Source organism: Ursus maritimus, unplaced genomic scaffold (genome assembly GCF_017311325.1).
Source record: "Ursus maritimus isolate PB19 unplaced genomic scaffold, ASM1731132v1 scaffold_1, whole genome shotgun sequence".
Classification (NCBI taxonomy): Eukaryota; Metazoa; Chordata; class Mammalia; order Carnivora; family Ursidae; genus Ursus; species Ursus maritimus.
The window spans coordinates 37,251,910-37,277,875 of NW_024423343.1; the positions used below are offsets into that span (position 1 = coordinate 37,251,910).

Genomic DNA, 25,966 nt, shown 5'->3' on the forward strand with positions numbered 1-25,966 from the left:
AGTCACCATGTTCGTGGGGTTATTGTCCTGGTGGCCAAGGTGCTGACTCTTTAGAGGTCAGCACATGCTGTGGGACTAGAAGTTTTGCAGTGGCTTGGACGCAGTAGAGTGCCAGTGGGCTCGTCACACAGCACAAACACCAACTACTGCCAAATCCTGTGCATATGGAAGGCGAAGCATACTGCACTGTCACCGGCCCTTCCCAGCTTCAGGCATCATTTGTCTATTACGTCCACCTTTCTTCTGTTCTCATTTGTCTATTACGTCCACCTTTCTTCTGTTCTCATTGGCCCCTGCCAGTTACAGTAGTTCCGCAGGGCACCCGTGTGATCCCAAGTACAGACACGGGAGCTGACACACAGCAGTTGTCTGTCGTGAGAAGGTGGTTGTTGAGATGAGCCAAAATATGCTTTTATACCACTTTCTTTAGGTTATCACCAAAAAGAAAAGACAGTTTAAAATGTCCCACAGATAGCTCTTGAAAGCCCAGAGGTATTTCCAGCGGCCCCCAGAGATGCACTTCACTAGTTTGAGAAAGGCTAAGAGAAGCTGGGCAGAAAGAGGAGTTTCTTGCACCAAACAAAGCCTGGGGCAGGATAGAACCTTGGCTCCTCCAGGAGGAAGGGACAGAAGTCCACCGAGATTCTAGAAAACTGGTTGGTTAAGTAACAGCTAGATCCAGAAGGGGCTTAGAAACCACATTAGAGTGTTTGGTCTTGATTGAAAAGAAACCACTAAAAGTGTCAGTAGGTTGCAAACAGCAAGGACCAGGTCTCATTGTTGCCAGTTAAACCCAAATGCCTCTAACTTAGAGGTGCGTGATAAATACTCGGAATGACATGGATAAATTAATAGGAAACTGATTTTTTTATTTCGGTTGATCAGTCAAGTTAGAATCATAAAATCATTTGATGATCAAAATCATCAAGTGTTTTTATCTTACCTGCCCACTGGACAAAACTAAACCAATCCACCTTTCCTAGGAGACTTGTGAGATAAGTACTATAAAGAATTTTGAAATATAGAAAGATAACAGAAATGCTAGCCGATCACAATTTATTCTTGGCTTTTAAAGAATCGCAAACCTGATTTTAAGGAATCACAGGCTAATTACAACTTCAAAACTCACAGACTGCTGATTATCCAACTAAGCTAATAATTTCAAGGGCAATAGTAATACTAACTTATATGGTAAAGGCTTATCATGGTCCAGACCCTCTGTTAGCACTTGGATGCATTATTAAGTAGTCCTTACAGTTGCTCGGTGAGACTGACACTATTATGATCTTTATTTTCTGGATGAGGGAACCATTACGTACTCGCCAAAGATCAAATAGCTAGCAAGTGTCCAAACTAGGACTCAAACCCAAGGTTTCGGACGCCATCACCTTAACTACAGTGTTTTTTTTAGCATACAGCCTGAGGGAAGGCTTCTAGAAAGCCCTGGAGGTGGGAAGGAACAACCGTAGCTCTCTGATGCCAAGGGGAAAGCTTAAAAGAACTGATATTCTAATAGTGCACCAGCCCTTTCCTTACCTCTGATGGCTGTCTACAATTTATTCTGACCTCATTTATTCTGAAATAACTGGGTTGGAGACACCAGCTAACAGCTAAATTAGAAATAGCTAATACAAATGTGTCCCATTAATTTTATGACTGGTCAAATAACTGTAGCATTTTAGCTGGAATTGGTCTCCTCTTTCCTGTAATTTATGCATTGTTAAGTTTAGTATTATCTGACATCTTTATTTCTTGATCTTCTTTGATGTATACCTGATGAAGTAAAAGTGATGCTGCTTATTTGCCTAAGACAGCCAAACCCTAATTTTCCTGCTAAAGGTTTTATGACTCTTCCTTGATAAGCAGTCTTACTTTATAACAATAAAGGAGTAATTTTATTTTGAAATGCGTGAATCATTTCTGAAGTGATTCAGAGATTCTGAATTCAACTTTTATTTTCTTTCCAATCTCAGCCTGATATTTAGTTTTCCTGTTTGAACCATAGTATCATATTCAAGTTCAAGTGTCAGTGGTATTTAGACTTGTCTGAATTAATATGTTTTCAAACGTACATTGAGGTAGTGATTTTTTTATTAAGTATGGAATAAAATATATATATTGAACGGAATTTTTGCTAGACCTTTTAGAATAGTTCTACTTCCCTTTCTTCTCAAGTTTATAAGTAACAAGAGGAAAAAGAATTCGCTAATGTGGAGTATGATGAGTTATCTGAAGACAATGATGTTAAGTGGTAAAGTTGATTAGAAATATTAATAATGAAGTTTATGGAATATGTTGTAATGCTGTTGCTGTTATGCTATCACTTGCACTTTTTATGTTTTTCCTTATTGATTTCTTACAGAATTTTATGCTATCTTCTCTAATTCATTTGCTTGTATTATTGTATATAAAGATATGTATTTTTTGTATCTTTATAAAATATATATTATATTGTGTATATATACATATATGCATGTATATATAATATGTATGTAATACATAGCATTTTGATATATTTATATTTTACATGTTATGTATCTGTACACATATATATTTTTATTAAAGTTATATATATTTAAGGAATGGGGAAGGCTCAAAGAAATCTTTGGAAAACCAACCCAATTCCAGGCACATTCTTTCAGGAACTTAAAACTGTCCTAGAAAATACTGTTTTTCTCTTGCAAATGTCCAGAGGTATTAATATAATCACATTTTTGCCTTACTTGCCCTAAAAAATAAAGTGGTTAGGTACAGTCTTATTGGCTTAAAATTCCATTTAGTAAGGTGTTTTTAAAACGTGTTATACATTTTTAAAAATTATTGTGTTTCTCTGGCATCAGGAGGGAGTAATATAAATAGCAGCATGGATAGAAAATCTTCTCTCCCATCCCCCAACGCCCGCTTCCTTTCCGTGAGCGTCAAGGTTGTCACTGGTGCAATTGCTTTTCAGAATTTTTTTTGTAAATGATGAGAGAGGCAATTACAAGCAGTTCTCCTCTGCATGACACTGCCCGGAAGACAAGCAAATTGCATCCCTTGATGGATGCCAGCTATTATATACACAGGGTTGGAAATCTCCATATAGGGAAAAGAACACGAGCAGAGGGGAGACTGAACAAAAACACCGATACACAGAGAGAAGTTTTCGTGGAAAGAAAGAGGTGGTAAATTGTTGGCAGGCTCCGATGTGGCAGAACGCTGAATGCCATGAACTATCTGTGTATATGTAAATACTTTCACACAGTCACACACAGCATAATAACTTTTGAGATAGCAGATAAAAGTCATGTATCTGAAACCTAACCAGTTCAAACCATATGTGTTTCTTAATGAATTATAGAATCTGAAAATGGGCCACTTTGTGCCAGAGAAGAAACTTAGGTCATTAATGCTGCAGGTGTTCATATGCGTTCTTACTTGTGTTACACGGAGGATTTGCAAAATTTGAAATACATTCTTTGACTATCGTGAGCCAGTCTGGGGAATGAGAGCAGTAACATTATAAACACTTAGAAGAGCACAGGAACCTCCCGGTATGCTGTTTGTTAGGAACGGCAGTTTAGCTTACGACTTTGGGTCCTTGTGTGAGGGGAGGCGAGGGGAAAGACGAGGATTTGATTTTGAAAGCCAAAAGCACTGCTCTCAGAAGGCTGCCTGTCCCTTAAGGGATCATCCCGGGGACTGTGTTATGATGGGCTATCAGTCTAAAAAGTCCTTTTCTAGATTCTTTCTGTAATACTGTTAGGGAAAGTATGCTCGATTTACGAAACGTACGCAAGATAATGTGATCGGCGTCCTGATGTGGATTAATGTGCAGTATGAGAGTATTAGGAAGATGAAGTTGCAACTGCAAAAGATAAACACTGGTTTTTATTCTCATCCGAAATTTTGTTTTCAATAATACAGTCATTATTAACTCTTAGCAAAGTACTTGGCACATAATAGGTCAATAGTATTTCTCTATCAATTCGAGGAATAGAACAGGTCGCTGAATAAAACAGGTTGCTGACATAAAATTGCTCAGCTGAAAGAAAAAAAAGGTAAATTAGTCTTAAATGTAGAGTCACCCTTTATAGGAAACATAATCTTAAAAAGATACATTCCTCTTGTGAGGGGTTTTTAATTCTGGTGTAGGTTTAGGATTTTATTATGTTAAAGTAGAAAATGATTGCATAATTATTTCCTGAGTGGAAGAATTATAAAATGATTTCAGGCAAGGGTCCCAAAACGAGGTGTTGTGGGTTTGGGTTCTCATCAGAGAACTTCTAGAAAGATTGTTGTCCTTCTGCATGTATCTTGAGATCTGTTACGGTGAGCTGCTCTGTTTTTTTTTTTTTCTCGTCAGGTGTGGAATCCATAGCATGTTCCCCTTACATTTAGCTGCCCTAAATGCTCACTCTGACTGCTGCAGAAAGCTCTTATCATCGGGTAAGTAACCCCATTACCACAGATGAGGCTTAATGTGTCCTGTAAATGAGCCACGTGGCTCTAGGTGTCTGGTCGGAGTAAGTGGCTGCCTGTGCTTTGTGTCATTCATGACCTGATCTGGGGACAGCTCCCGGCAATCCTTGGTGTCTTTGCTGTTCGAGTGTCAGTATTCCTGCCCCGGAATGAGAGGCTTGTCCTGTTTTTCAAGTTAAAGCTCGGGTGATCCAGAGTGAGAGACAGGCAGGGGTGGCCATAGCTTACCGGAAGTTTGTTGGAATCAGGGAAAATATCTTTGGGGCTTAAAGGGTGGATTTAACAGTTAATATTTTCAACAAAGGAAAAAGGCCAAACCCCCCACATTTTGACAGTAGAAATGTCACGTTACCTTCCTCCTCTGTGGGCTCTGATAAATCCCTCTAGCGTGATCCCCTCCAACTAGGTTTAATATTTAGTCTTTAAATGTGAGTCTGTTTGGAACCAAGAAATTCTTTCTGGTTTGGAGCTTTGCTAATCTTTCTTATCACTGCTTCTGCCAACCTCCATGTATTAAGAAGTTCCTGGCTTTCAAAGGTGATAGAGGTCTGCAAGGCAAAGATTGTTTATGAATTAATTCAACAGACATCCCAGAGGCATTTTTTTTCCTTTTAAGTGCTTTCCCTATGGTTGATTCTGCCTTCACTGCTTTTGGCATGTTTAAAAATAATCCCTGCATGAAAGCATGTTTCCCAAACCTTAAACCAACTGAAAGCTAATAATACACGTAAGGAAATATCTACTCCAGCATGTGAAGATTACTCCTTTGCTGTCCATGTTTTCTCCATGTGTTCTGTCTGCCTGTCTATTGCCCTACTTATCTCAAATTGGTTTCATAAATTTCTATCCTGGGATTGAAATATGGGGCTGTGGTTCACCCAGGGCTGAATGTGAAAATAAATTCTCCTAGACTTCACGGTTCTTCCTATAAAATTGCCAAGCTTGAGCAGTTACCATTCGTTTTCATGACAACCTCTTTCTGACTACAATTGCTTGCGTTCTGGTTTTCCTACTAACTGATTTTTCTGTCTCTGCAATGTTTCTTGTGGTTTAACTAGGACAAAAGTATAGCATAGTATCCTTGTTTAGTAATGAGCACGTGCTGTCTGCAGGCTTTGAAATAGACACCCCAGATAAATTTGGAAGAACGTGCCTTCATGCCGCTGCTGCAGGAGGGTGAGTAGTTAGCAATTTCAGTTATTTCATGACTTAACTCCTCATTTCTCTTACTCAACTTCAGTTGTCTGTGAATCAAAAGCCATTTCCTTAGTAAGGTGGGTAAGAGTCATTTCTACCAATTCCAAATATCACTTTTGCATTTCCATATTAATTGTATGTTTATTCTTCCTAAGAAAAATCATTAGCCCATCTCATATAGAAAATAGTTTTCTTTTGTTTTCTTCTCTCTCCCTCTTCCTTTTTTTTTAAATTGTAGGTCTTCAGCCTATAGAATATGTTATCTACTTGATATGCACTCTACCAAAGGAAAATAAGTTGAGATTTGTTCCTAAGTTTTTCTTTTTTGTCACTGGTAGGTGGGTGATGATCAAGGGAACCCAAGATTGAATTAGTTCCTGTTTATTTACAGATATTTCTGTCCTTATTTCAAAACTGATTTTTTAAGTATGTAAATGGTTAAATGTGACTAAAGGTCAAGAAAACCCAAGGGATAGGCAAGAAGCGATTTAATCCTTGCCTCTTTTTTAAACTTATAAAGAGCATCATTCATCAGACCCTCTTTTTCATATCAGTGGTGAGAGTAAGGCTTTGATCAATATGTTGTTGATGTATGACTGTACATTGACCAAACACGGCCTCTCTCGGATGACCTTGTTTGGGTAAGGTGTTCGTTCTTCATCGGTTTGCGAGTCCTCAAGGAACAGCAGTGATTCTCCATTTGTCATCTGTACATTATCAAAGGCATTACCTCTTTATCAGAGGTGGGTTGACTGTGAAGCTTTAAGGCCCTTATTTGCATGGGTCCCTTCCAAAACCTTGAATTTAGTTTTATATTCAGAATTATGTATAATTTTTTAAATGAATCTCCTTCTCCCCAACTCCTCTCCCCACATCAAATGAGCTTCATAAGCCACACGACTGGATATGCCTCTGCCTTTGATCCTTTGGCTTCGTTCCGTAAGAGACAGGTGCTTTTATAAATCAGCTGGCGTGTGGCAACGACACATATTGGTCTCAAAAAGTTCTTCCATTTTATGACTGAAACAGCAGATTCTCTGAGAAGGGAGGCTACAAAGACTGGATGGGGGGGTGCGGGGAGCCCTGCTTGGATTCCTCGTTAATGAGATCATTTTTCATATTTAAATGATAATAAAACAGTAAATCCTAGACTACTTCTCAGCATTCCAAGTTTAGAACAATAACGGATGATTGTCTCTTTTTATGCCGACATTTAAAAAAAGTATCAGACCTTGGCAACACACCATTCTGGATTCATATCTGAAACTCCTATTACAATTAATACTTAGCGACATGCCCTTCAATAGGAAAATTCACTTAAGTGGGTCCTTTTTCTCTACTATACATGATTTATTGCTTCTGTGAATGACAAAGAAGCTTTGGCAAATCACTATGCTCCATTTCATCATTTTCGGCCTTTTATTTTTTGCACATTTATTTACCTATGTTACAAAGACAGGGAAATACAGCTGTTTTATTTCCCATCATGGAGAGTCTGGGTTGAAAATGGTTATCACGGTGAATTCATTCTCCTGTGATAAAAGGTAATGCTTCTCCATTCTGGCTCATTGTTTAGAGGTGACATGAAGTCATCACAGGTGTAAGGGGAAAAATGTTCAAAATCATTAGCCATCAAGGAAATTCAAATAAAAACCACACTGAGATACCACCTTATGCCAGTTAGAATGGCAAAAATAGACAAGGCAAGAAACAACAATTGTTGGAGAGGATGTGGAGAAAGGGGATCCCTCCTACATTGTTGGTGGGAATGCAAGTTGGTACAGCCACTCTGTTTCCTAAACTCTTGATGGTTTTGAAAGAGAATCTTAGGAAACGCGATGAAACCATCACTAAAAGGTTTAACCATGTAATAATCCTTAAATACCTTGGTCATGGAATTGAAAATGTTCCATCAAGCTCTTTAATGCATTGATTTATTAGGTTGGAAAAAGGGATTTCAGGAACTTTAGACCCTTGCACTATTGCATTCCTCTAAGCTGTTCAGGTTGGTTGTGCGTTAGCAGAATTTAGAGCTGGACCTGTCATTTCATTTTGGCCTTCGCTTCACCAAAAACAGTTCTTTCTGAAGATAGCCCAGCAATTGACCTTTACCATCTTAATGATGTTTTCCCTGTCTTTCTAGTAATGTGGAATGTATAAAACTCTTGCAGAGCAGCGGAGCAGATTTCCATAAAAAGGACAAGTGTGGGAGGTATGTAAACAGGGAACTCTGCTTCAAGTGCCTCAGTAAAAGGGGTGGGGAGCAGTCCATCTGGAAATCATGTTATAGTGAAATGGTAAATAGGGAAGCTAGCTGGGGAGATTCCATCCTCAGAAGAAAATCCCTTTTTGTAGCAAAACACCAACAAGCAGGCACAAGCCCCAAGGCAGGCATCTACTTTCACAGCATCTGTTAGAAGGGCCAATTTGTCTTGTCTTCCAGTTTTTTTCCCATAGCAACTCTCTACCCCTCCCCTCCACATGCACCCTGGCTCTTGGCGTTGCAACAGATTTCTTCCCTAACCAACCTACCTAGGCAAACGCCTACTCACCCACCCGGATTTATGTCAAGTAACACCTCCCGCCCCCTCTGATGCAGGTGCCCCTCCTCTCTGCTCCCCTGGAACCCTCCATACTCCACAGCAGGAGCACACAGCACACTGTTCTAGTGGACTCTTGCTTCCCTATCTCTCCCCTTCCCTGACCATGTGGCTCCTGAGTACCAGGACTGGGTCTCATTTTCTCTCTACCTATGGGCTCTGCCACGTGGTTGATACCTAATAGTTTTCAGTCTAATTAAAACACAAACAGTCCACTATGTAAAATGCTTACAATTTACCTGTTTTTTTAGATGAAAGAGGAGAAAGTCAACGAGTTAAAGAGCCCATACATTGACTGCAAAATATAATTAATAAAATTGGAAACTAATAAATAGTTCTTGAGATAAAGTTATTTTATTTCTAGTATTCCATTTGATTATTATTCCCTAACTATTGGCTAGGGAATTCTTGTTTCTGCAGTGTCTTACTCTTGGCAAGGTGCATGTATTTCCTACATGTTACCCACTTGGTTTTTCATAATAACTCTATGAGATAAATGCAGACGCTTCCTATCCTTTTTAATAGATAAAGAAATTGAGCTTGGAGAAACTAAATGAGTTTTACCTGTAATAAATTTACGTGTACATGTAAAATTCCAGGAATTTTAGACCTAGGTTAGATGTTGGGGGCAGCTGCTCACGGGTCATTATTGAGGTAGGGACGAGGAAGTCCAGGCCCAGAGAGGGGTTGTGGTTTGGTGCAGCTTACAGATCTGCCTGGACTAGAACCCAGGACTTCTGATTCCTTGGATATTGTTCTTCCCATTAATCTATTTCCCTACCCTCAAGGGGCTTGTAGTTCAATGGAGAAGATGAGACAATACCAAGAGCTAAAATCAAGGCAATATGAGATGAGAGCTCAAGAGAGACCCAGACAGGAGCTGCACAATCTCAGACGAAAGGGAAAGAGAACTTCTGGAACTTTAGAAGCTTTGGGGTTTTGATGGGTGAAAGCAGTTCAGGAGAGGACATTCCAGGGAAGAAAACAACATGGGGAATGGTAGGGGAGATGTGGACACGATTGGGGAAACCTCAGGTGATCCCACTTGGATGCAGTGATGGGTTCATACAGGGGAGGAGAGAGAAACTTTATGAACGTAGTTTGGGCCCAGCTTGGAAAGGTCTTCGATTCCAGACTAAGGAATCAAGACTTTGCTCAGTAGGGAGGACCTATGGTTTTAGAACAGGATGCTGTATGTGGGTATCAGACCTTAGAAAATCCAGTTCTTCACTCATACCAACTAGAAATTAGATGGAAGTTTGATTAGAGCTAAAGAGGCCAATAGAGATGGTATTGCAATAGTCCAAAAAAGCACTAGTGTAGACCTGCACCAGGATAGGCACTCGGAATGGAAAGAAAGGATAGATCCCTAGGTAGGTGTCTTTGTCTGAGGCCACTGTCTTTGTAGCCTCAGCTCCAACTTAGAAAGTCAAAGGAAGGCATGTCCGTTGGCCTCCACACTCTGAGAGCTGAAGAGCATCCCCCACTCCTAGGAATACTGCTGTCAGTGCTCATGATGATGGGAAGGGGTCTGTTTTTCAGATGAAGGAAGTAATAAATTGCTGTCTGTTTTTCAGGACGCCTTTGCACTATGCAGCTGCAAATTGTCATTTCCACTGTATTGAGACATTAGTGACCACAGGGGCCAACGTTAATGAAACAGATGACTGGGGACGGACAGCTTTGCACTATGCTGCTGCATCAGACATGGATAGAAAGTAAAAACAGCCTTGCTCAAATTTCCTTTGGTGGTATGACTAGGGAGGGGGAGGGTTTGCTAAGTTTTCTACATGCTGCCTTATGGAAACAGTGAATGAAGAATCTCTCTCACCCAGACCCAGAGGAGTTAGAATTGCCTCATCCCTACCCCGGTTTTCCCATTCTGCTCTCTTTATGTTTGATTGTTACGTGTCACTGCCCCATTGTTTCTCTTCTCTGGTTTTTGGGTTGAATGCCAAATGTGGCTGTCAAGCCCAGGTTTTCAGTTCATTCAAAATCAGTTGTAATTTATTTTGTCATATCGTACAGTTTTCTCATCACCACTGAAATGCTTCATTTGCCCTCAAACTTACATTTGCTAATAAATTCGTCACATGGAGGAAGTATTTGTATAATCCCAGTAGTCTTCAGATGCAGGGTCAGTGTGTGTAAAATTGGCACTGTTGTTCCAAACTGGGCATGAAAGCTCTTTCAGGAGTTGGAGGAGAGGAAGTTGGATGCCCTGGACATGTTTGGATTCTAGGTGCCTAGGAATAGAAAGCAGAACATTTATAAATGAACCAGTTCAGGTGGAAAAGGAGGGAGAGGTGCCTGCCTACAGCTTATGAGATCGTTCTCAAAGACTCAAGGACCGGGACCTCCTTCATAGGAATGCTTTTTGGTGACCCTGTTTGGAGAACTACTGACTTACTTGCTGTACCGTGCTATGGAATTGATTCTGGGTCAGCACTAAATTCTTTTCTTATACAGCAGTGGCTTTCAACTATTTTACGGTGACCCACAGTAAGAAATACATTTTACAGCATGACCCAGCATACACACTCAAATATGTATGTTTTAAATATATATGTAAAAAGGCAGCAAAAATTTCCTAAGATCATATTTACCTTTATTCTGTGTGATGCGTTCTGGTATTTTCTCTTCTATTTTGTTTAAAAAAAAAAAAGCAATGAAATACTGCAACCTACTAAAATGACTTTACAATTCCATAATGGATTAGGATCCGTATTTCCAGTTTGGAAAACACTGTTCCTGTCATGTGCTATTGGCAAGTCTGGTGTAACTGCACTCGGGATCTCCTAGCCAGGCAGGTTGTTAATTCAATAAATGCTTATTGAGCTTCTACTCCATAGCAGGCGCTCTGCTGTTCACTTAGAATAGAAGGGGGAACAAGTATACTTTGTGTGTTAAGAGCTATAAAAAGGAATCTTGGGTGATGAAGAATTGCTCTGGCAGTTGAGGGGTGACTAGAACCCCATTCCTGGATCAATGCGATGCTGAACTGACAAGGAGACAGAAAGGAATGTGGTAGGAGTCAAAGAAATTTAAGCTCCATCACCTCCTATTTACTTGGGGAGTTTAGGACGTTTATGGAAGGATAGACAACTTGATGTCTTACTTGCTGATTCTGGGGTGGAAGGTCTAGGAAAGTCACGTTCTCAGTTGGGTTCCGTGGAAGAGAGTAGATTTACTGGATGGCCTTTAAGAGAACCACGTACGTTCTCAGTAAAAACATCTGTAGTGCTTATTTCTTCTGGGTTGCGAGGAAAATCATTGAGGTAGAAGTTGTATCAAAATCATTAGCAACTATTGAATGCAAATAATCGTAATATTTTTTCTTTCCCTTATGCTGAGAAGTAAGACTATCTTAGGAAACGCCCATGAAAATTCAGAAGAGCTTGAAAGAGCCAGAGAGCTGAAGGAAAAGGAAGCCGCATTGTAAGTTTCTGCTCAGCTTCAAGCTCGAGAGGTGGTTACTGCTGCTTGTCTGCTTTTCTGGGTTGTCACATAGGCCAGCCTTGCTATTTGAGGGCTTTATTTGGGATCTTGAGGAAGTGATATGGGCTTGCCTTTAGTGAAGAAGAAATGATTCTTTTAAAATATCCTTCAGTTATGCTATTTTCACACAAGGAACTCTTCCTAAAATTGGAACCTTTACTGAGACCATCACTGTGATGGGTCAGAGCAGTTTCTAGGAGTAGGTGTCTTAAATATCATTTTTGACTCTGCCGTGTGTCATACGCCTAAGGGACATATTAAGCCTCCTCCAAGGGCCTTAGGTTCTCCTTTAATGACCTGGGGGTAACTATTTAGTAGGTTCTAGAAATAAATGTTTTGAAATTCCAGTGTGAAATACACCTGTTGTGCTCTCCCCTCCTTCCCCAGCACGCACACACACACACACACACACACACACACACACCAGCTCACAAACAGCCCCTGCTCCTGCTGACAGCTGCCACTGCCGCACCGCATCCACCTGCCTATCTCTGGCTTCTGGTAGAGACTCGGCCCGGACTGTGGCAAGAGCTGGGAGTCGATGCCATCACCCAGGGTGCTGATGCACAGGAAGCTCTAATGCCTCATGCTCGGAGAGTCCTTCCTGTGCGACAAGGCACCGTGCGAAGGTCGAGCTCTGCCCAGGACCGTGCCCAGCAGGTTGCAGGTGTTCAGTAACTGTTCGTTAAATAAATGAGCAAATGAATGCACGCTGCCGACACTCTGTGTCCTGCTTTGTGAGACCTAGTGGATGGCGTGCTCTAAGAGTCTGCACGCACACAGTTCTTACCTTGTTTATTCTCTTCTCCAGCTGTCAGAGGAACCAATCTCTCTGTCACCCGAAGGCTCGTGTCCCCCCTAGGGTCTTCCCGAGGTCCACTGGGCTCTCCTCCCATGGAGGAGATCCGTCCGGATCACGGGGGAAGGGAGAAGTTAGAGAGTGTGGCGCTGATACAGGCTGTGGGACGTAACTTTGGCTGTCACTGGGGTGAGGACAGGACACATAGCCATGAGTAAAGCAGAATGACCAAGGTTTTGCCCTGATATTCCAAACTTCATGATATTCAAAGACTGTAGAATCTTAAGCCACCTCGCAAAACCCCCCTTCTCCAGCGAAATGTCAGCTTGCCCTGAGCCAGAGCAGCCCTCTTAACAGCTGATGGAGAGGGGAAAGGACAAGCAGGGGAAGGATCAGCTTGCCTGAGAGTGCTTTCATGCAGAGAGGCTACACCTCTCATCCAAATACATTCCTGATTTAAAGTGCATGTCTTGTTTTTGCAGCTTGGGTCCCAAGATTGCTAGCCGTGGCCTGGGGGAGACAAGAAAAGCATCCCCAGTTAAAAATGGAATTTATTTCCCTTTAGAAACAATCTAGACAATATTCAAATTCTACAGTACTATTGTTTTTTCCTAAGAGTGCTATTGGTAGGATAGCTCAGCTCTATCCAGGGGTAAATAACTCTTTGGGAGCAACTCCAAGTGTTTTCCAAATGACGTACTAAATTCGCCAACTGATTTTTAGAATGTAATTCTTTCAGAAGCTGGGGATTGTGTGTCCACTGGAATGCTAGTCCTATTGAATGATTTTATTTCAAGAGCCAAATTCTGTTTAAAATGGGTCATACCTGGGATCCTGTCCATGGGCATTTAATTACAAAATTAAAAAAAAAAAAAGACTTCCTTTTAAGGTGCAGATTACCAAAGCATGAGCATTGCATCGTGTATAGAATTGTGAAATCGCTGTGTTATACACCTGACACTAATATAACATTGTACGTCAACTATAAAAAAAATCACACCAAAACCTAAAACATTCTGTGATCAATGCAGGAAGAGACAAATGGATTATTGTAGCAGAACACAGTCCGGACATGAACCCGGGTATGGATAAATATGCAATATTGGTAATGACATTAAAGCAACTCAATGGGGAGGGGATAGTCATGAATAATTTCTTCCCCCCTTTCAATAAACTTAACTACCCTCTTGTTCCTAAAGCCTTTCCTGAATTCTAGAATGGCTATTGTAAGCTGAAACAAAGATGGAAACACACACACACATATAAAACTTCCAGTACAGGGCGCCTGGGTGGCTCAGTCGGTCCTGAGCGGCTGCCTTCGGCTCAGGTCATGATCGTGGAGCCCCAGGATTGACTCCCACATTGGGCTCCCTGCTCAGTGGGGAGTCTGCCTCTCTCTCTGTCCCTCACCCCGCTCTCATGCACTCTCACTCTCTCTCTCGAATAAATAAAATCTTTAAAAAAACCCAAACTTCCAGTGCATAAACCCTCATTGCCATGGAGTTTTTAAAGAAACACTTAAATTCATGAAGTGCTTTGTGGAACATTCATACTAGGAAAATATTTACATTAATTACTGCTTTTGGTCTAGAGATGTTTTCTAAAATAACACCTAATTTTTATACTTACAGATGTCTAGAGTTTCTGCTTCAGAATGATGCAGACCCATCTATCCGGGACAAGGAAGGTTACAATAGCATACATTATGCTGCTGCCTATGGCCACAGACAATGTCTGGAATTGGTGAGTTGTTCTGTCTTGTTTTGTTTTCTCTAACACACACACACACACACAACCCTGCAAATGCTGGTCTTAATCTCTCACACACACCCTCATTGCCTAATTAAGTCCTCACTAGAAATTGCCTTGAAGATATTCTGTGGTAAGTAATTCAGTTATTTTACTTTACAGTATGTAGATCTTGTTCCGTTTCTGTCCATCCTAATCTCACAGCCGACTGGCAATTGCTTCTTTTCCATGTTAACTTGGACTAGGAATGTTTGACTGCTGTCTGAACAGTTTGTATTTTAAAGATAATTTGGATGCATGAGATACACTCAGTCTATTTTTCTGAAGTCACATTGATCACCCTAACATTCATTAACAGTGTTGTAAGAGGACCTACATAACCGTGAGGGATATGTTTGTCATGGTCCCATATTTGTAGTTTCAGCAAAGAAATTGGCAAGGACACAACAGCAGAACTTATTGGAATTTCTGAACCACCAAAAATTTCAGTCCTGTAGTTATAAAAAAAACATCTGGGGGTTTGGAGTCAGAAGCCCTTCTCTTGGTGTAGGTCACCAGACATGAACTTCAGTGACCATGGGGACAGAAACGTAAAGTGAACAAGTGAAGTGAGCCTGGGCTAGAGCAATAGGGAGTGGGGGGATTGTGGCAAATAGGATGTGCTGGGTCTAAAGGGAGAAATAGCTTGTCAGCGCCAGTGGTGGAGATCAGGTAGTAATTCATACTCAGGATTGAAGTCCAGTGTTTCAAGAGAAACTAGAAATCTAGACTTTTTACGTGGAGTTTCCTATTTTGAAAACACTGAATGGGCCAGGAAGGGAAAACATGGGTTTGTGGTTAAATCCTGTCCACAGGCCACCGTTCATCATCTCCTAAGCATCATGCTTGGGTCCGCTTCACCAGGATACATGGGGTGTACCAAACTCTCTAACTTTGGGCCAATGGTAGGTGCCGCCTTCTTAAATGGACTCCGGCTCTTTTCCTTGTCCTTTTAAAAGGAGACTTTTAAAACACTTGCACTTGACCGACGGCCCAGTCTATTACGGAAGGCACAAGGCAGAAAGCCAGCAGGCAGTCATGTCGGTGCCTGCATAGAAGTGACTGAATGATGTCCCGCTGGTTTCCTTTACCTTTGGCCTTGCTGGTAGATTTAAGTGGTTCCACTTAGGGTCATTTTTTTTGTTTAAGATTTATTTATTTGAGAGAGAGAGTATGCGTGCAAGCGGCAGGAGGGGCAGAGGGAGAGAATCTTCAAGCAGACTCCCCGCTGAGCACAGAGCCCAACTTGGGGCCGAATTCCACAACCCCAAGACCATGATCTGAGCTGAAACCAAGATTTGCATGCCCAACCGACTGAGACACCCAGACGCCCCCACTTAGGGTCATTCTTACTGTATTTCTCTTAACCATGAATGTGGAAAGATGTTCATAGACATTTGAAAATGAAGAGGTGATTGGAAATAAAGAGCTGATTATTCTAGTGCTGCTATGTGTGGCATTTATTGGTGAATTGTACCTACCTTCATCATTCTTGAAGATGCCCAAGTCTTTTTTCCTGAACTTCTTATGGATTCTGAAGATTTTATTGTTTGAACTTGGGGTGGCATTTTTTCCCCCTCTAGTTTTGATTCCATCAGAGTTCCTCTTCCAGTTAGTGTGGCTGCATAACCCATCACCCCAACAGTTAGTGGCTTCAAACAACAGTAATTATTTAATATCTCTTGCTGTTTCTGTGGATCAGGAATTCAGGAAGGGCTGAGCTTAGTAGTGCCAGTTAAGGGTATCCTATGAGATTACAGACAATGTCTGGGGCTGGCCTAATCCCAAAGGCTTCTTTACTCCTATGTCAGTCACCTGGGTCGTAAGATCTAAATAGCTTTTATGGGGCTTCTTTATGTGGTTTTCTTTAGCATGGTAGTTTCAGAGTAGTTGGATATCTTACATGGTGGCTCCGGGATCCAAAAGCATTCTGCTCCAGGACCCAGTGGAAGAGAACCAGAATGAGAGTAAGTGAGAGAAAGACAGTGTCACTCTTAATGATCTAGCCTGGAAGGTCCCACAGGGTCACTCGAGGAAAAGTTGACTCCACCTTTCAAAGGGAAGGGTGTCAAAGAATTTGTGGACATTATTTTAAAACCACCCAGTTCCATAGGAAGATGTAGAAAGCCAGTGATTTCATATCCTTCTATAAGATGGACTTCCATGGAGAACCCCAAGGAGCCAAGGGGCAATCCCTTATCTTGTGAAGGAGCAAACCAAACCACAGGGCAGTAACTGGATTGTATCAAAGACACAGTTCTGGTCAGTGGAAGAAGCAGGATCAGGAATCAGGATTCGTGATTTTAAAAACAAGAAATGTTTACTACACCATGCTGCCTTCCGGTGCAGGGCCATGCTCCACCACCACCCAAGGCTGTTCAGCATAGAGCAAAAGCTTGGTAGGAATGGGTTAAGATATAAGACAATATCACTTCTGCCTTCTAACACCAGCATTGCTGTGGAAGTTGGTCTAGACCTATCACCAGATAGGACTCTGTGTTTAGATCCCACATAAGAAAGGCTCCTCACAAAGTGTGTGTGTGCACGTTTGTGCATGTGTGTGTGTTTGTGTTTAGTAATCAGTGGCAGTGTGAAGGCTTACTACTATTGTTACGACCCACTATGAGCCTGCATTCCAAAATGTACTTAAGACACAGCTGTCTTTAATTGGTTTTCTCTATCAAAACCACATGTCATAATTGGACATATGAACTTTTATTACAAAGTTATTATAGTCTTAATAACTTTGCTGTTTTAAAGTACTTTGAGGAGTTATCTTTTTTTTTTAAGATTTTATTTATTGACGGAGAGAGAGACAGCCAGCGAGAGAAGGAACACAAGCAGGGGGAGTGGGACAGGAAGAAGCAGGCTCCCATCGGAGGAGCCTGATGGGGGGCTCGATCCCAGAATGCTGGGATCACGCCCTGAGCTGAAGGCAGACGCTTAACGACTGAGCCACCCAGGCGCCCCATGAGGAGTTATCTTTAATCCCATAGCATAAGTAACTCTGAGAATGATTATCCTGTAACATTTTCTTTCTCTGTAAATAATATATTGCATATTATTTTCATTTTTCAGGAAAGCCATTTCAGGGCCATTATTTCTGTTATCCAACGAAAAGGTTTTCTGTCCATAAGAAGGTTTTCGGAGTTCTGTCTGATAATGAAATTACCTCTTTGATTGTATCAAAACTTGCCCTGTGTGATTTACAAAGAGATGATTATTCTTGGCAATTTTAAGACATTTGAAAGTAGGTAGGGGAGGTATCCATTGATCTTAATTTGTAGCGTCAGCTGAAAAAAGCCAGATTATCAATATAAATTGGTAGAAATGTCATCGTTTGCTTTCAGGAAAGGACCCGAGTGGGTTTATAACACAGATGGGATGAAAATACTCCTCATTACCCCGAATAATTGTGGTTGGATGGAAAGTTCTGTATATTTCCATTCTGGAATGCGTCTTCAAATTCCTCTTGGGAGTGGTTCAACTAAGCAGAGATCCTAAACAAGCTATCAACATTCTTGTACCTGCCCCCTCCCACTCAAAACAAGACACAATCGGACTCTCCCGTAGGACTGGCGTCCTAGAGCCAGACCACTGCAGCCGTCTCAGCCTTCCTGCTGGCACACACGGCTGCGAATAGATTTGGGAGTGGCGGAGACCACCCCTAATGGCATTTACTACGTGTTTATCACATGCCAGAAATGCCATTTAATTATTTTTTTCTTTCAGTTATATTGAGATATACTTGGCATACAACATATAAAGTTAAGCTGTACAGCATAACGGGGGCGCCTGGGTGGCTCAGTCAGTTGAGCATCCAACTCTTGGTTTCCACTCAGGTCGTGATCTCGGATCTTGAGATGGAGTCCTGCATTGGACTCCGTTCTCAGCAGGGAGTCTACTTGAGATTCTCTCTCCCTCGCCCTCTACCCCTCCCCCCACTCACACTCTTTCTCTCTCTAAAATAAATAAAAATCTTCTAAAATTTTTTGAAAAAAAAATGTGTACAGCATAATGACTTGACTTACATATATTGTTAAATGATTACCACAATAAGTTTAGTGAACATCCATTACCTCATGTGGACACACACACACACACACACACACACACACACACAAAAGAAAAAGAGGGGTACCTGGATGGCTCAGTCAGTTAAGCATCCAACTCTTAATTTCAGCTCAAGTTGTGATTTCAGGGTCGTGAGATTGAGTCCTGTGTCAGGCTCCATGCTCAGCATGGAATCTGCTTGGGATTCTCTCTCTTTCTCTCTCCCTCTGCCCCCCCTCAAATAAATAAATAAATAAATAAATAAATAAATAAATAAATAAAATCTTAATGGAAAATCTTAAGGAAAAAAGAAAAGGAAGTGGGTTTTTTCCCTTGTGATGAGAAATAGGGCTTGTTCTTGATACAAGAAGTTGGGTTTCTTGAGGGACTCACTTTTCTAATTTATACTCTTTTCTCCCTTTCTACATACCTAATACCCTCATATTCCTTAAAACTCCCATTCTTTGGGTGCTGGGCATTAGGAAAGCAAACGAATTGCGGTATGCACCAGGAGGTGCTAGAGCACCACAGCCATGCCAGTCTGCCACCTCGTCTCACCGCGTGAACACCCCTATCCTCCTGGGGCATCCTTTACACAGCTGGTCCTGCCTCTGCTGGAATTATACCAGTGAAAGCCATGTTTCTAGTAGCTTGAATAGCTTCCTGGAGACTCCAAGCAGGAATTATGCAGGAGTCTTTTTTTATGTCACATTCCGTTGCCTATGTTTCTGGCCTGTGAAAGGAATAGAATCGTGAGTATTTGTAGCCTTGAGCCCCTGCGAGACTCAGGGCCTTTTGTCCTTTGGGAGTTGGTGTGGCATGAGGAGGATGGGGCCTTCAGAGCCAGCTGATTTGTAAGGTTGATAAAATTTGTCTTTTGCCTCTCTTCCCATCTAGTTTGATATACTGTGATTATGCATATTATATAAATACGTATCATAATTTTGATGTGGATTTTGTTGATCGTTGACATTTCCTTGGTATGGGTTTGGCATTCATGGTTTGTGGCTCCTGTCTGCATCATGAGCTAGAATTTATAAACCATGCTTTTGTGTTCAGTCTATTTTGCTATCATCAAAAGGAACAGAAATTATTTTAGTTGTTTTCACTCTACTTCTTTATAAATTTATATTGAATTCATTTCATGAGCAAACAACTTCCAGAAACCAAGTATGAACTCCTTAGCCTTGATAGACTAGCCAAGGTCCAAGGTTCTGCCAAGTCTGCCTACTTAGGCCAGTGTTCTCAGCTGGTTGTGATCAAAAACGTGTGTACTATGGGTGCAAGCAAAAATCTCCCCACAAATATATGCGAGAGCTGGAATAAGTCATATTCAATTGGCTCAAAATATCAAAGCAGAATGGAAGAGACTTGACTAATAAGGCACATCTCGTGTCTGAATAAAACTTATGTCTGAGTGGAGGAAGGGAGTTGGCAAAGGAGAGCCCTATGCCTCCCTTTCCTCTATCTGAATGCATTCTTACTGCTCCTGAAGGGGAAATTACAGAATCATGCCCCTATTTGAATTTTGTGAGTTTATATTGGCGTGCTCTTTTTCTTTTTTACAATATGGTAAGATTGGTCTGTGAACATAAAGATCTTTGTGGCTTTATTACTGCAATGGAAAAATGTATGGCCAATATAATACGTAAATTGCCTGCAGAAATTTAGAAAGATTGTTTGAAAACTCTAGGCCTGTGATTAAGTTCAGTCCGAGATTATACCATGCCAAATTACTTGGAATTTGCTGCTTCCCTGGGACCTCTCCTCCTTTCTCTGTTATGAGCCTTGAACTTCAGCTGTGAGAGTCCATGGGGGTGACAAATGCCCTGCTTGTCTATCCTAGGAGTTTCTGGGATTCTCTGAGATCACTATATCTGGGAACTGAACACTGAAATTATGTTGCTTTCAAATAAACTACTCAATGTTTTGAGTTGTTTCTTGTGTTATCACAGGACCTTAAACCGTTACCATGTGGCTCTGAGAAGATGTACTTACATTGGCAAGGTCTAATTAAGCTTCTCAAGACTAAGAGCAGGGTACAGAAGAAGAGAGTTTAAAAGGGTAGGATTTCTAAGCAGTTATCTGAATATGAGAAGATGAAAAATCAGCAGACTTGAACCCCAGGCCCAAACAAGTCTCTGAAGACTTTTCTGTCCCCAGAGGTGCTTCTCAGAGATGGACCTGGAGGCGTAAATGCCACCTCCCAGCAGGCAGACTCCAACAGGCAGAAATCTAACAATGCTGGTCTTGATTTTTCTTCTAATTTAGTTAAAGAGAAACATAAGATCTTACAGAACTCTCAGAACTTATCAGCATCGAATGAGCAGAGATGTCACTGCCAGAAGGGTGCCAGTCAGACCATTGTCCATGTCCCTTCCGTGTCTCTTTCTCTCCTGTCTCTCCCAGTCCTGGAAGAGGCAGAGGCAGACAAGGAGAAAGGAGGAGGAGAAAGCTTAGGCTGGGGACAGAGAAGTCGCCTTGTCTCCTTTCTTCTCACCCACTGCAGGCGTTGTGGGAGGCAGAGAGAAGCTTCAGCATTAAAAAGAGCATTCAGAGTTTGTGATTACTCCACTGGAGTAGGCATTACTACTTACTGATATGAAGTTATACTTGTAACTAAGGGCCCAGAGAACTTATTATTATTGGCGGAGATTTTATCTGAGGTGACAGGAAAAGAAGTAGCCTCATAGTGAGGGTGACCCGTATTGGGAAAAGGAAAATAAAGTTAGTGTGTGATTATACCCCATGACTCATTGAGCAATCAAGTCACACACTTAGAATCATTGTTTTAGGAAAGATTAATTCCAAGCTGGAAGGAAGAATCAACTATTCTCATATATATATATATATATATATATATATATATGGATTTAAATACCTACTTTACAAGACAGAGGTTCTGGCAATGCCAGGCACTTATCAGGTACCCCAAATTGTTGAACAAATGAAATACACTTATGAATGATTAAGCCTGACTTAATAATAAAACTTAAATTCTAGTTTATAACTACTATGGTGACTGTCCTGTTAGGAAGGTATTTTTATAAGAAGATACAGCAAGTGAGAGAAGAATGAAAATTTACTTTTCTGTGGTTTGGCCTTTTCTTTCGATTTGATTACTTCCCAGCACCAGCTCATTTTATCACAATATCCTCCGTTATTTTCTTCCTCAAGATCTGAAAACTTATACTAACGTGTCAAACTAATACGAAGATATTCACCAAATTAAAATTACATACACTCACCCTCCATCCCCCACACACATTTTTCTGTAATTTCTTCTAGATGAGTAGTGAGCACTAGAGGGCCATAAAGAAGGGGAAAATTATTGCTGTTGGAATGGCTGCTTCTAAAGGTTCTACAATGATATAGGAGAAGGGAAAGATTTCTTAAAGAGAATATAGTTTAAAAGCCTAAAAGAAAGTTTAATCTGGCCTTTCCTCCCTCCCTCTTTTTCCTTCCTTCTTTCTTTCCTTCCTTCCTATTCAGTTAAAAACTCTTTTGGTAGGCCTGAATAAGGCAGAAGGTAGTCTAATTTGGCTGAGCCCAAGGAGAAGATGTTGGGAAGGCAGCCCAGTAAAGACTGGAGCCCACTGAAGGAGAAGTGTCCTAAATGTATATGCACCAAACAACAGAATGGTAATATACGTGAAACCAAAACCAATTGAACTGAAAGAGAAATCCACAATCATAGTTAGAGACTCTAGCACTTCTCTCAATAATTGATAGAACAACTAGACAGAAAATCATCAAGCATATAGAAAAGCTCAATAATACTATCAAATAAGAGGATCTAATTGACATTTATACAACACTCCACCAACAAAAACAGCCTGAATATCTATTTGTAAGTTAGCACTACAACAATGTGAAAGAATTGAAATCATATAGAGGGTGTTTCTCCTACCAATGGAATAAAACTAGAAATTGGTAACAGAAACATACCAGGAAAAATCTCCCATGCTTGGTAATCAAATAACAGACTTCTAAAGAATCCACAGGACAAAGAAAATGATCTCAAAGGAATTTGAGAAAATACATTGAATTGAATGAAAAGAAAAAATGCAACAAATCAAAATTTGGGGATACATTTAAGTTAGCACAGAAGAAATTTATAGCTCTAAATGTTTACAGTAGAAAAGAGGAAAGGTCTTAAGTCAATCTAAGTTTCACCTCAATCTAGAAAAAGAGAAGAACAAATAAAGCCCAAATAAGCAGAAACAGGAAATAATAGAGACGGGAGCAGAAATAAATAAAATTGAAAACTGAAAAATAATGGAGAAAATCAATTTTTAAAAATAATCTGTTTCTTTTGAAAAGATTAATAACAAACCTCTACTGAGACTGACCCAAAGAGAGAGAGAGAGAGAGAGAGAGAGAGAGAGAGCACATGCATGAGAGAAGACACAAATTCCCAGTATCAGGAATGAAACAATGTTCCTAGAGACCTTTCAATATCAGAAGGATACAAAGGAACATTGCAGATAGCTCTACACACATAAATTTGACAACTTAGGTGAGATGGATCAATTAATCATAAAACACAAATTACAACTTACCCAATATAAAAGAGTCATTTGAATAGCTCTATAACTACTTATAAAATTGGATTTTAGGGGCAGCCAGGTAGCTCAGTCAGTTAAGTGTCTGCCTTCAGCTCAGATTATGATCCCAGGGTCCTGGGATCAGTCCTACATCAGGCTCCCTGCTAGTGGGGACCCTTGGTTCTCCCCTCTACCTGCTGCCCCCCCATCTTGTGCGCTCTTTCCTCTCTGCTCAAAAATATATTAAAAAGAATCTTAAAAAAGAAAAAAAAAAGGAAATAAAGAAAATTGGATTTTAAAACTCTCCCAAAAACAATATCCGTTTCAGATGATTTCATTGGAGAATGTCGACCCGATATTTTAAAGAATTAATACTGAGATTCTGCAAAATGTTTTTTGAAAAAAAGGGAAGAGAAGGAATACCATCCAGTTCATTTATGAAGCAATACACTGACACCAAAACCAAAGACAGAGAAATATAGACCAATATCTCTAATAAATATAGATGCAAAAATCAGCTAAAATATTAAAAAATAAGAATTCAATAACATATACAAAGAATACATATCTGACAGTGGGATCATTATAGGGAAAGCCTATGATAATTGAAAATCAAATGCAATTCACTATATTAATAGGCTAAAGAAAATCACCAAAAGAAGAAGAAATCACATGATTATATCCAAACAACATGGAAATTTATGACAATTAACACCTTGAATCGATTCAACATCTTGAATAGATTCTTTAAAAAAATAACTCAGAAAAATAGGAATAGAGTGGGAGGTTTCTCAGTTTGATAAAAAGTAACTCTAACAGCTTCATAAGAAGAGCTAACATTGTACTTACATGTAAAAACGGAATGCTCTCCCCCTAAACCCGGGAACAAGGCATGGATGTCTGCGGCTTCACCACTCTTATTCAACATCATGCTGATAGTTTGCTAAACAAGAGCAAAAGCAAGAAAAGGAAATAAAAGGCATAAATATCAGAAGGGGAAAAGTAAAACTCCTATTTGTGAGATAACATGATTGTCTATATGGAAATCCCAAGGAATCCAGGAAAAAAACTCCTGAGAACTCATAGTAAGCAAAGGTCACAGGATACAAAAACATAATAAAAATCAGCCAGCGTGGTTGTATACGGCAGAGGAACTGAGCAGGTGGACATCAAATTAAAGATACAGTATCAGTTTACAACTGCCAAAATGAAATATGGGACTCATCTGCTGAAAAGTACTAAATGCTGATGAAAGAAACGGAGGCAGGATCTGAAAAGGAGAGAGCGGCTCCTAACTTTGTGGCACCAGAGTTCATGGAGCTTACTCAATGAGAAAAGTCATTAGACCTTCATTCCTTGAGAAAGAACCAATCCCCCAAGCAAAACAAAGCCCTACTTCTCTTGCAAAGCCTTTCAGCACCACTGGTGAAGCTCAGTCCATTAAGCATCTGGACTCTTGATTTCGGCTCAGTCATGATCTCAGGGTCATGACATGGATCGTGTCAGGCTCTGTGCTGGGCATGGGAGTCTGCTTCTGCATTCTTTCTCTCCCTCTGCCCCTCCCCACCTCTCTCTCTCTTCCCCCTCCCTCTCTTAAAAAAAAAAAGCCTTTCTCATAGAGGAGAAATGTAATAGCTCTGCTATTTTTAATAAATTCATAATAGAGCATATTAATGCAAGCATGCTGGCATAGGCCCTGTGCCTGCACTGTCTCATTTGATTCTCACAACAACACTGTGGAGGAAACCCATTTTATCAATATTTCACATGGCATACCTTAAAGTACAAAGAAATTGAATAACTTGCCCTGGGTCATACAGCTGGTGTGAAGCTAGAGCCAGGACCCAAACCATGTTTATCTGATTCTCAGCTTCAAGCTTTTAACCAACCATGTGGTACTCTTGGAAGACTGGCAAATTCCACACTCTGCAAGATAAAGCTGTCTCAGACCATCTAAATTCCCATCAACCAAGGCAGGGACATCCATCAGGATATCACTGAGATGCGCAGTCTCTCGTGTTGTCAAAGGAAAGAGAAGCTTGGACAATACCAGTGACGCTTTGTGTCTGTGTCATCTTTGGAAAGCCTTGTCTTCACTACAAGGTGTGCCTTTCCTTCTTCCATCAGGAGAGCAGAGCTACCTAGTGAGAAGTAAAATGACCCCAGCTATAGATTTCAGGTACATCTCACTGCAGTGACTGACCCGGGACGTATTATCAAAGCACTCTTACTTGGACCCAGCCTACCTCCTGGAATCTCTGTTCAGGTATCTGGTAACAGCTGCCGTCAGCCTGGCCTCACTCTCTCCTTTTAGGAACAGCTGCCAGGGTGACCCCTTCCAGCCTGGGGGTGGTGGGGGCAGAGGGAGTGGAGTGACTTTCCAGCAGGTTATTTCTCCAAAGGCGCCTTACCTTAGCAGCTGCCAAAGACTTGTCATTTTGTGAAGTCTAGATCAGGTCCCTCTAGTAATCCCACTTCTCTCTTGATCCTCACTCAGTAACAGAAATGTAGAAGCCTGAGCCTTGTGTAGTGCGGTGTATAGAGCTGACATAGACACCTTCAGGTCATAGGGTTATAATAGTCGACAAAGAACAAAGAGCCTTGCTAAGATTCCTTCCAAAGGAGGGCGTAAGAGGGCTCAGCCATCTGTAATAGTTGAAAGGGATATTTGGAAAACCAAATCTCTAGCAATAACTCTGAGATTTCATTTTCTTATGTAAGCAGATACTTAGAATCTAAGTGATAATCATCACTGAGTTTAAATTCTGTGCCATTCAGCACTTGGAGAAGTAGTTTTGTTAATACTAAACAATAAAATTCAACTTTGGTCACTGGGAAGGCGATTTAATATAGTCACAAATTCATAGAATTTTTTTCTAGGGAAAATTTGTAGGTTTTAAAAATTTTTATTTATTTGAGAGAGAGAGTGAACAGAGAGAAAGAGAGCATGAGCGGGGAGGGCAGGGGGAGGAGAGCAGACTCCCCATAACAGGGAGCCTGATTCAGGGGCTCCATGCCAGGAC

General features: G+C 40.8%; 1 protein-coding gene across 8 annotated transcripts in view; it reads left to right on the forward strand.

The window, feature by feature from the left end:
- Positions 1-25,966, forward strand: part of ANKRD44 (ankyrin repeat domain 44) — a 346,132-nt gene that overhangs the window by 216,563 nt on the left and 103,603 nt on the right. For all 8 annotated transcript variants that reach the window (XR_005837939.1, XR_005837942.1, XM_040642458.1 and 5 more), the window contains 6 exons: positions 4,346-4,428; positions 5,574-5,637; positions 7,802-7,870; positions 9,836-9,976; positions 11,616-11,696; positions 14,187-14,298. Coding sequence is in view for 6 of the 8 variants with exons in the window: in XM_040642458.1 (XP_040498392.1) it covers positions 4,346-4,428; positions 5,574-5,637; positions 7,802-7,870; positions 9,836-9,976; positions 11,616-11,696; positions 14,187-14,298 (550 nt within the window). In the remaining 2 variants the exon portion in view is untranslated. The remainder of the gene's footprint in view (positions 1-4,345; positions 4,429-5,573; positions 5,638-7,801; positions 7,871-9,835; positions 9,977-11,615; positions 11,697-14,186; positions 14,299-25,966) is intronic.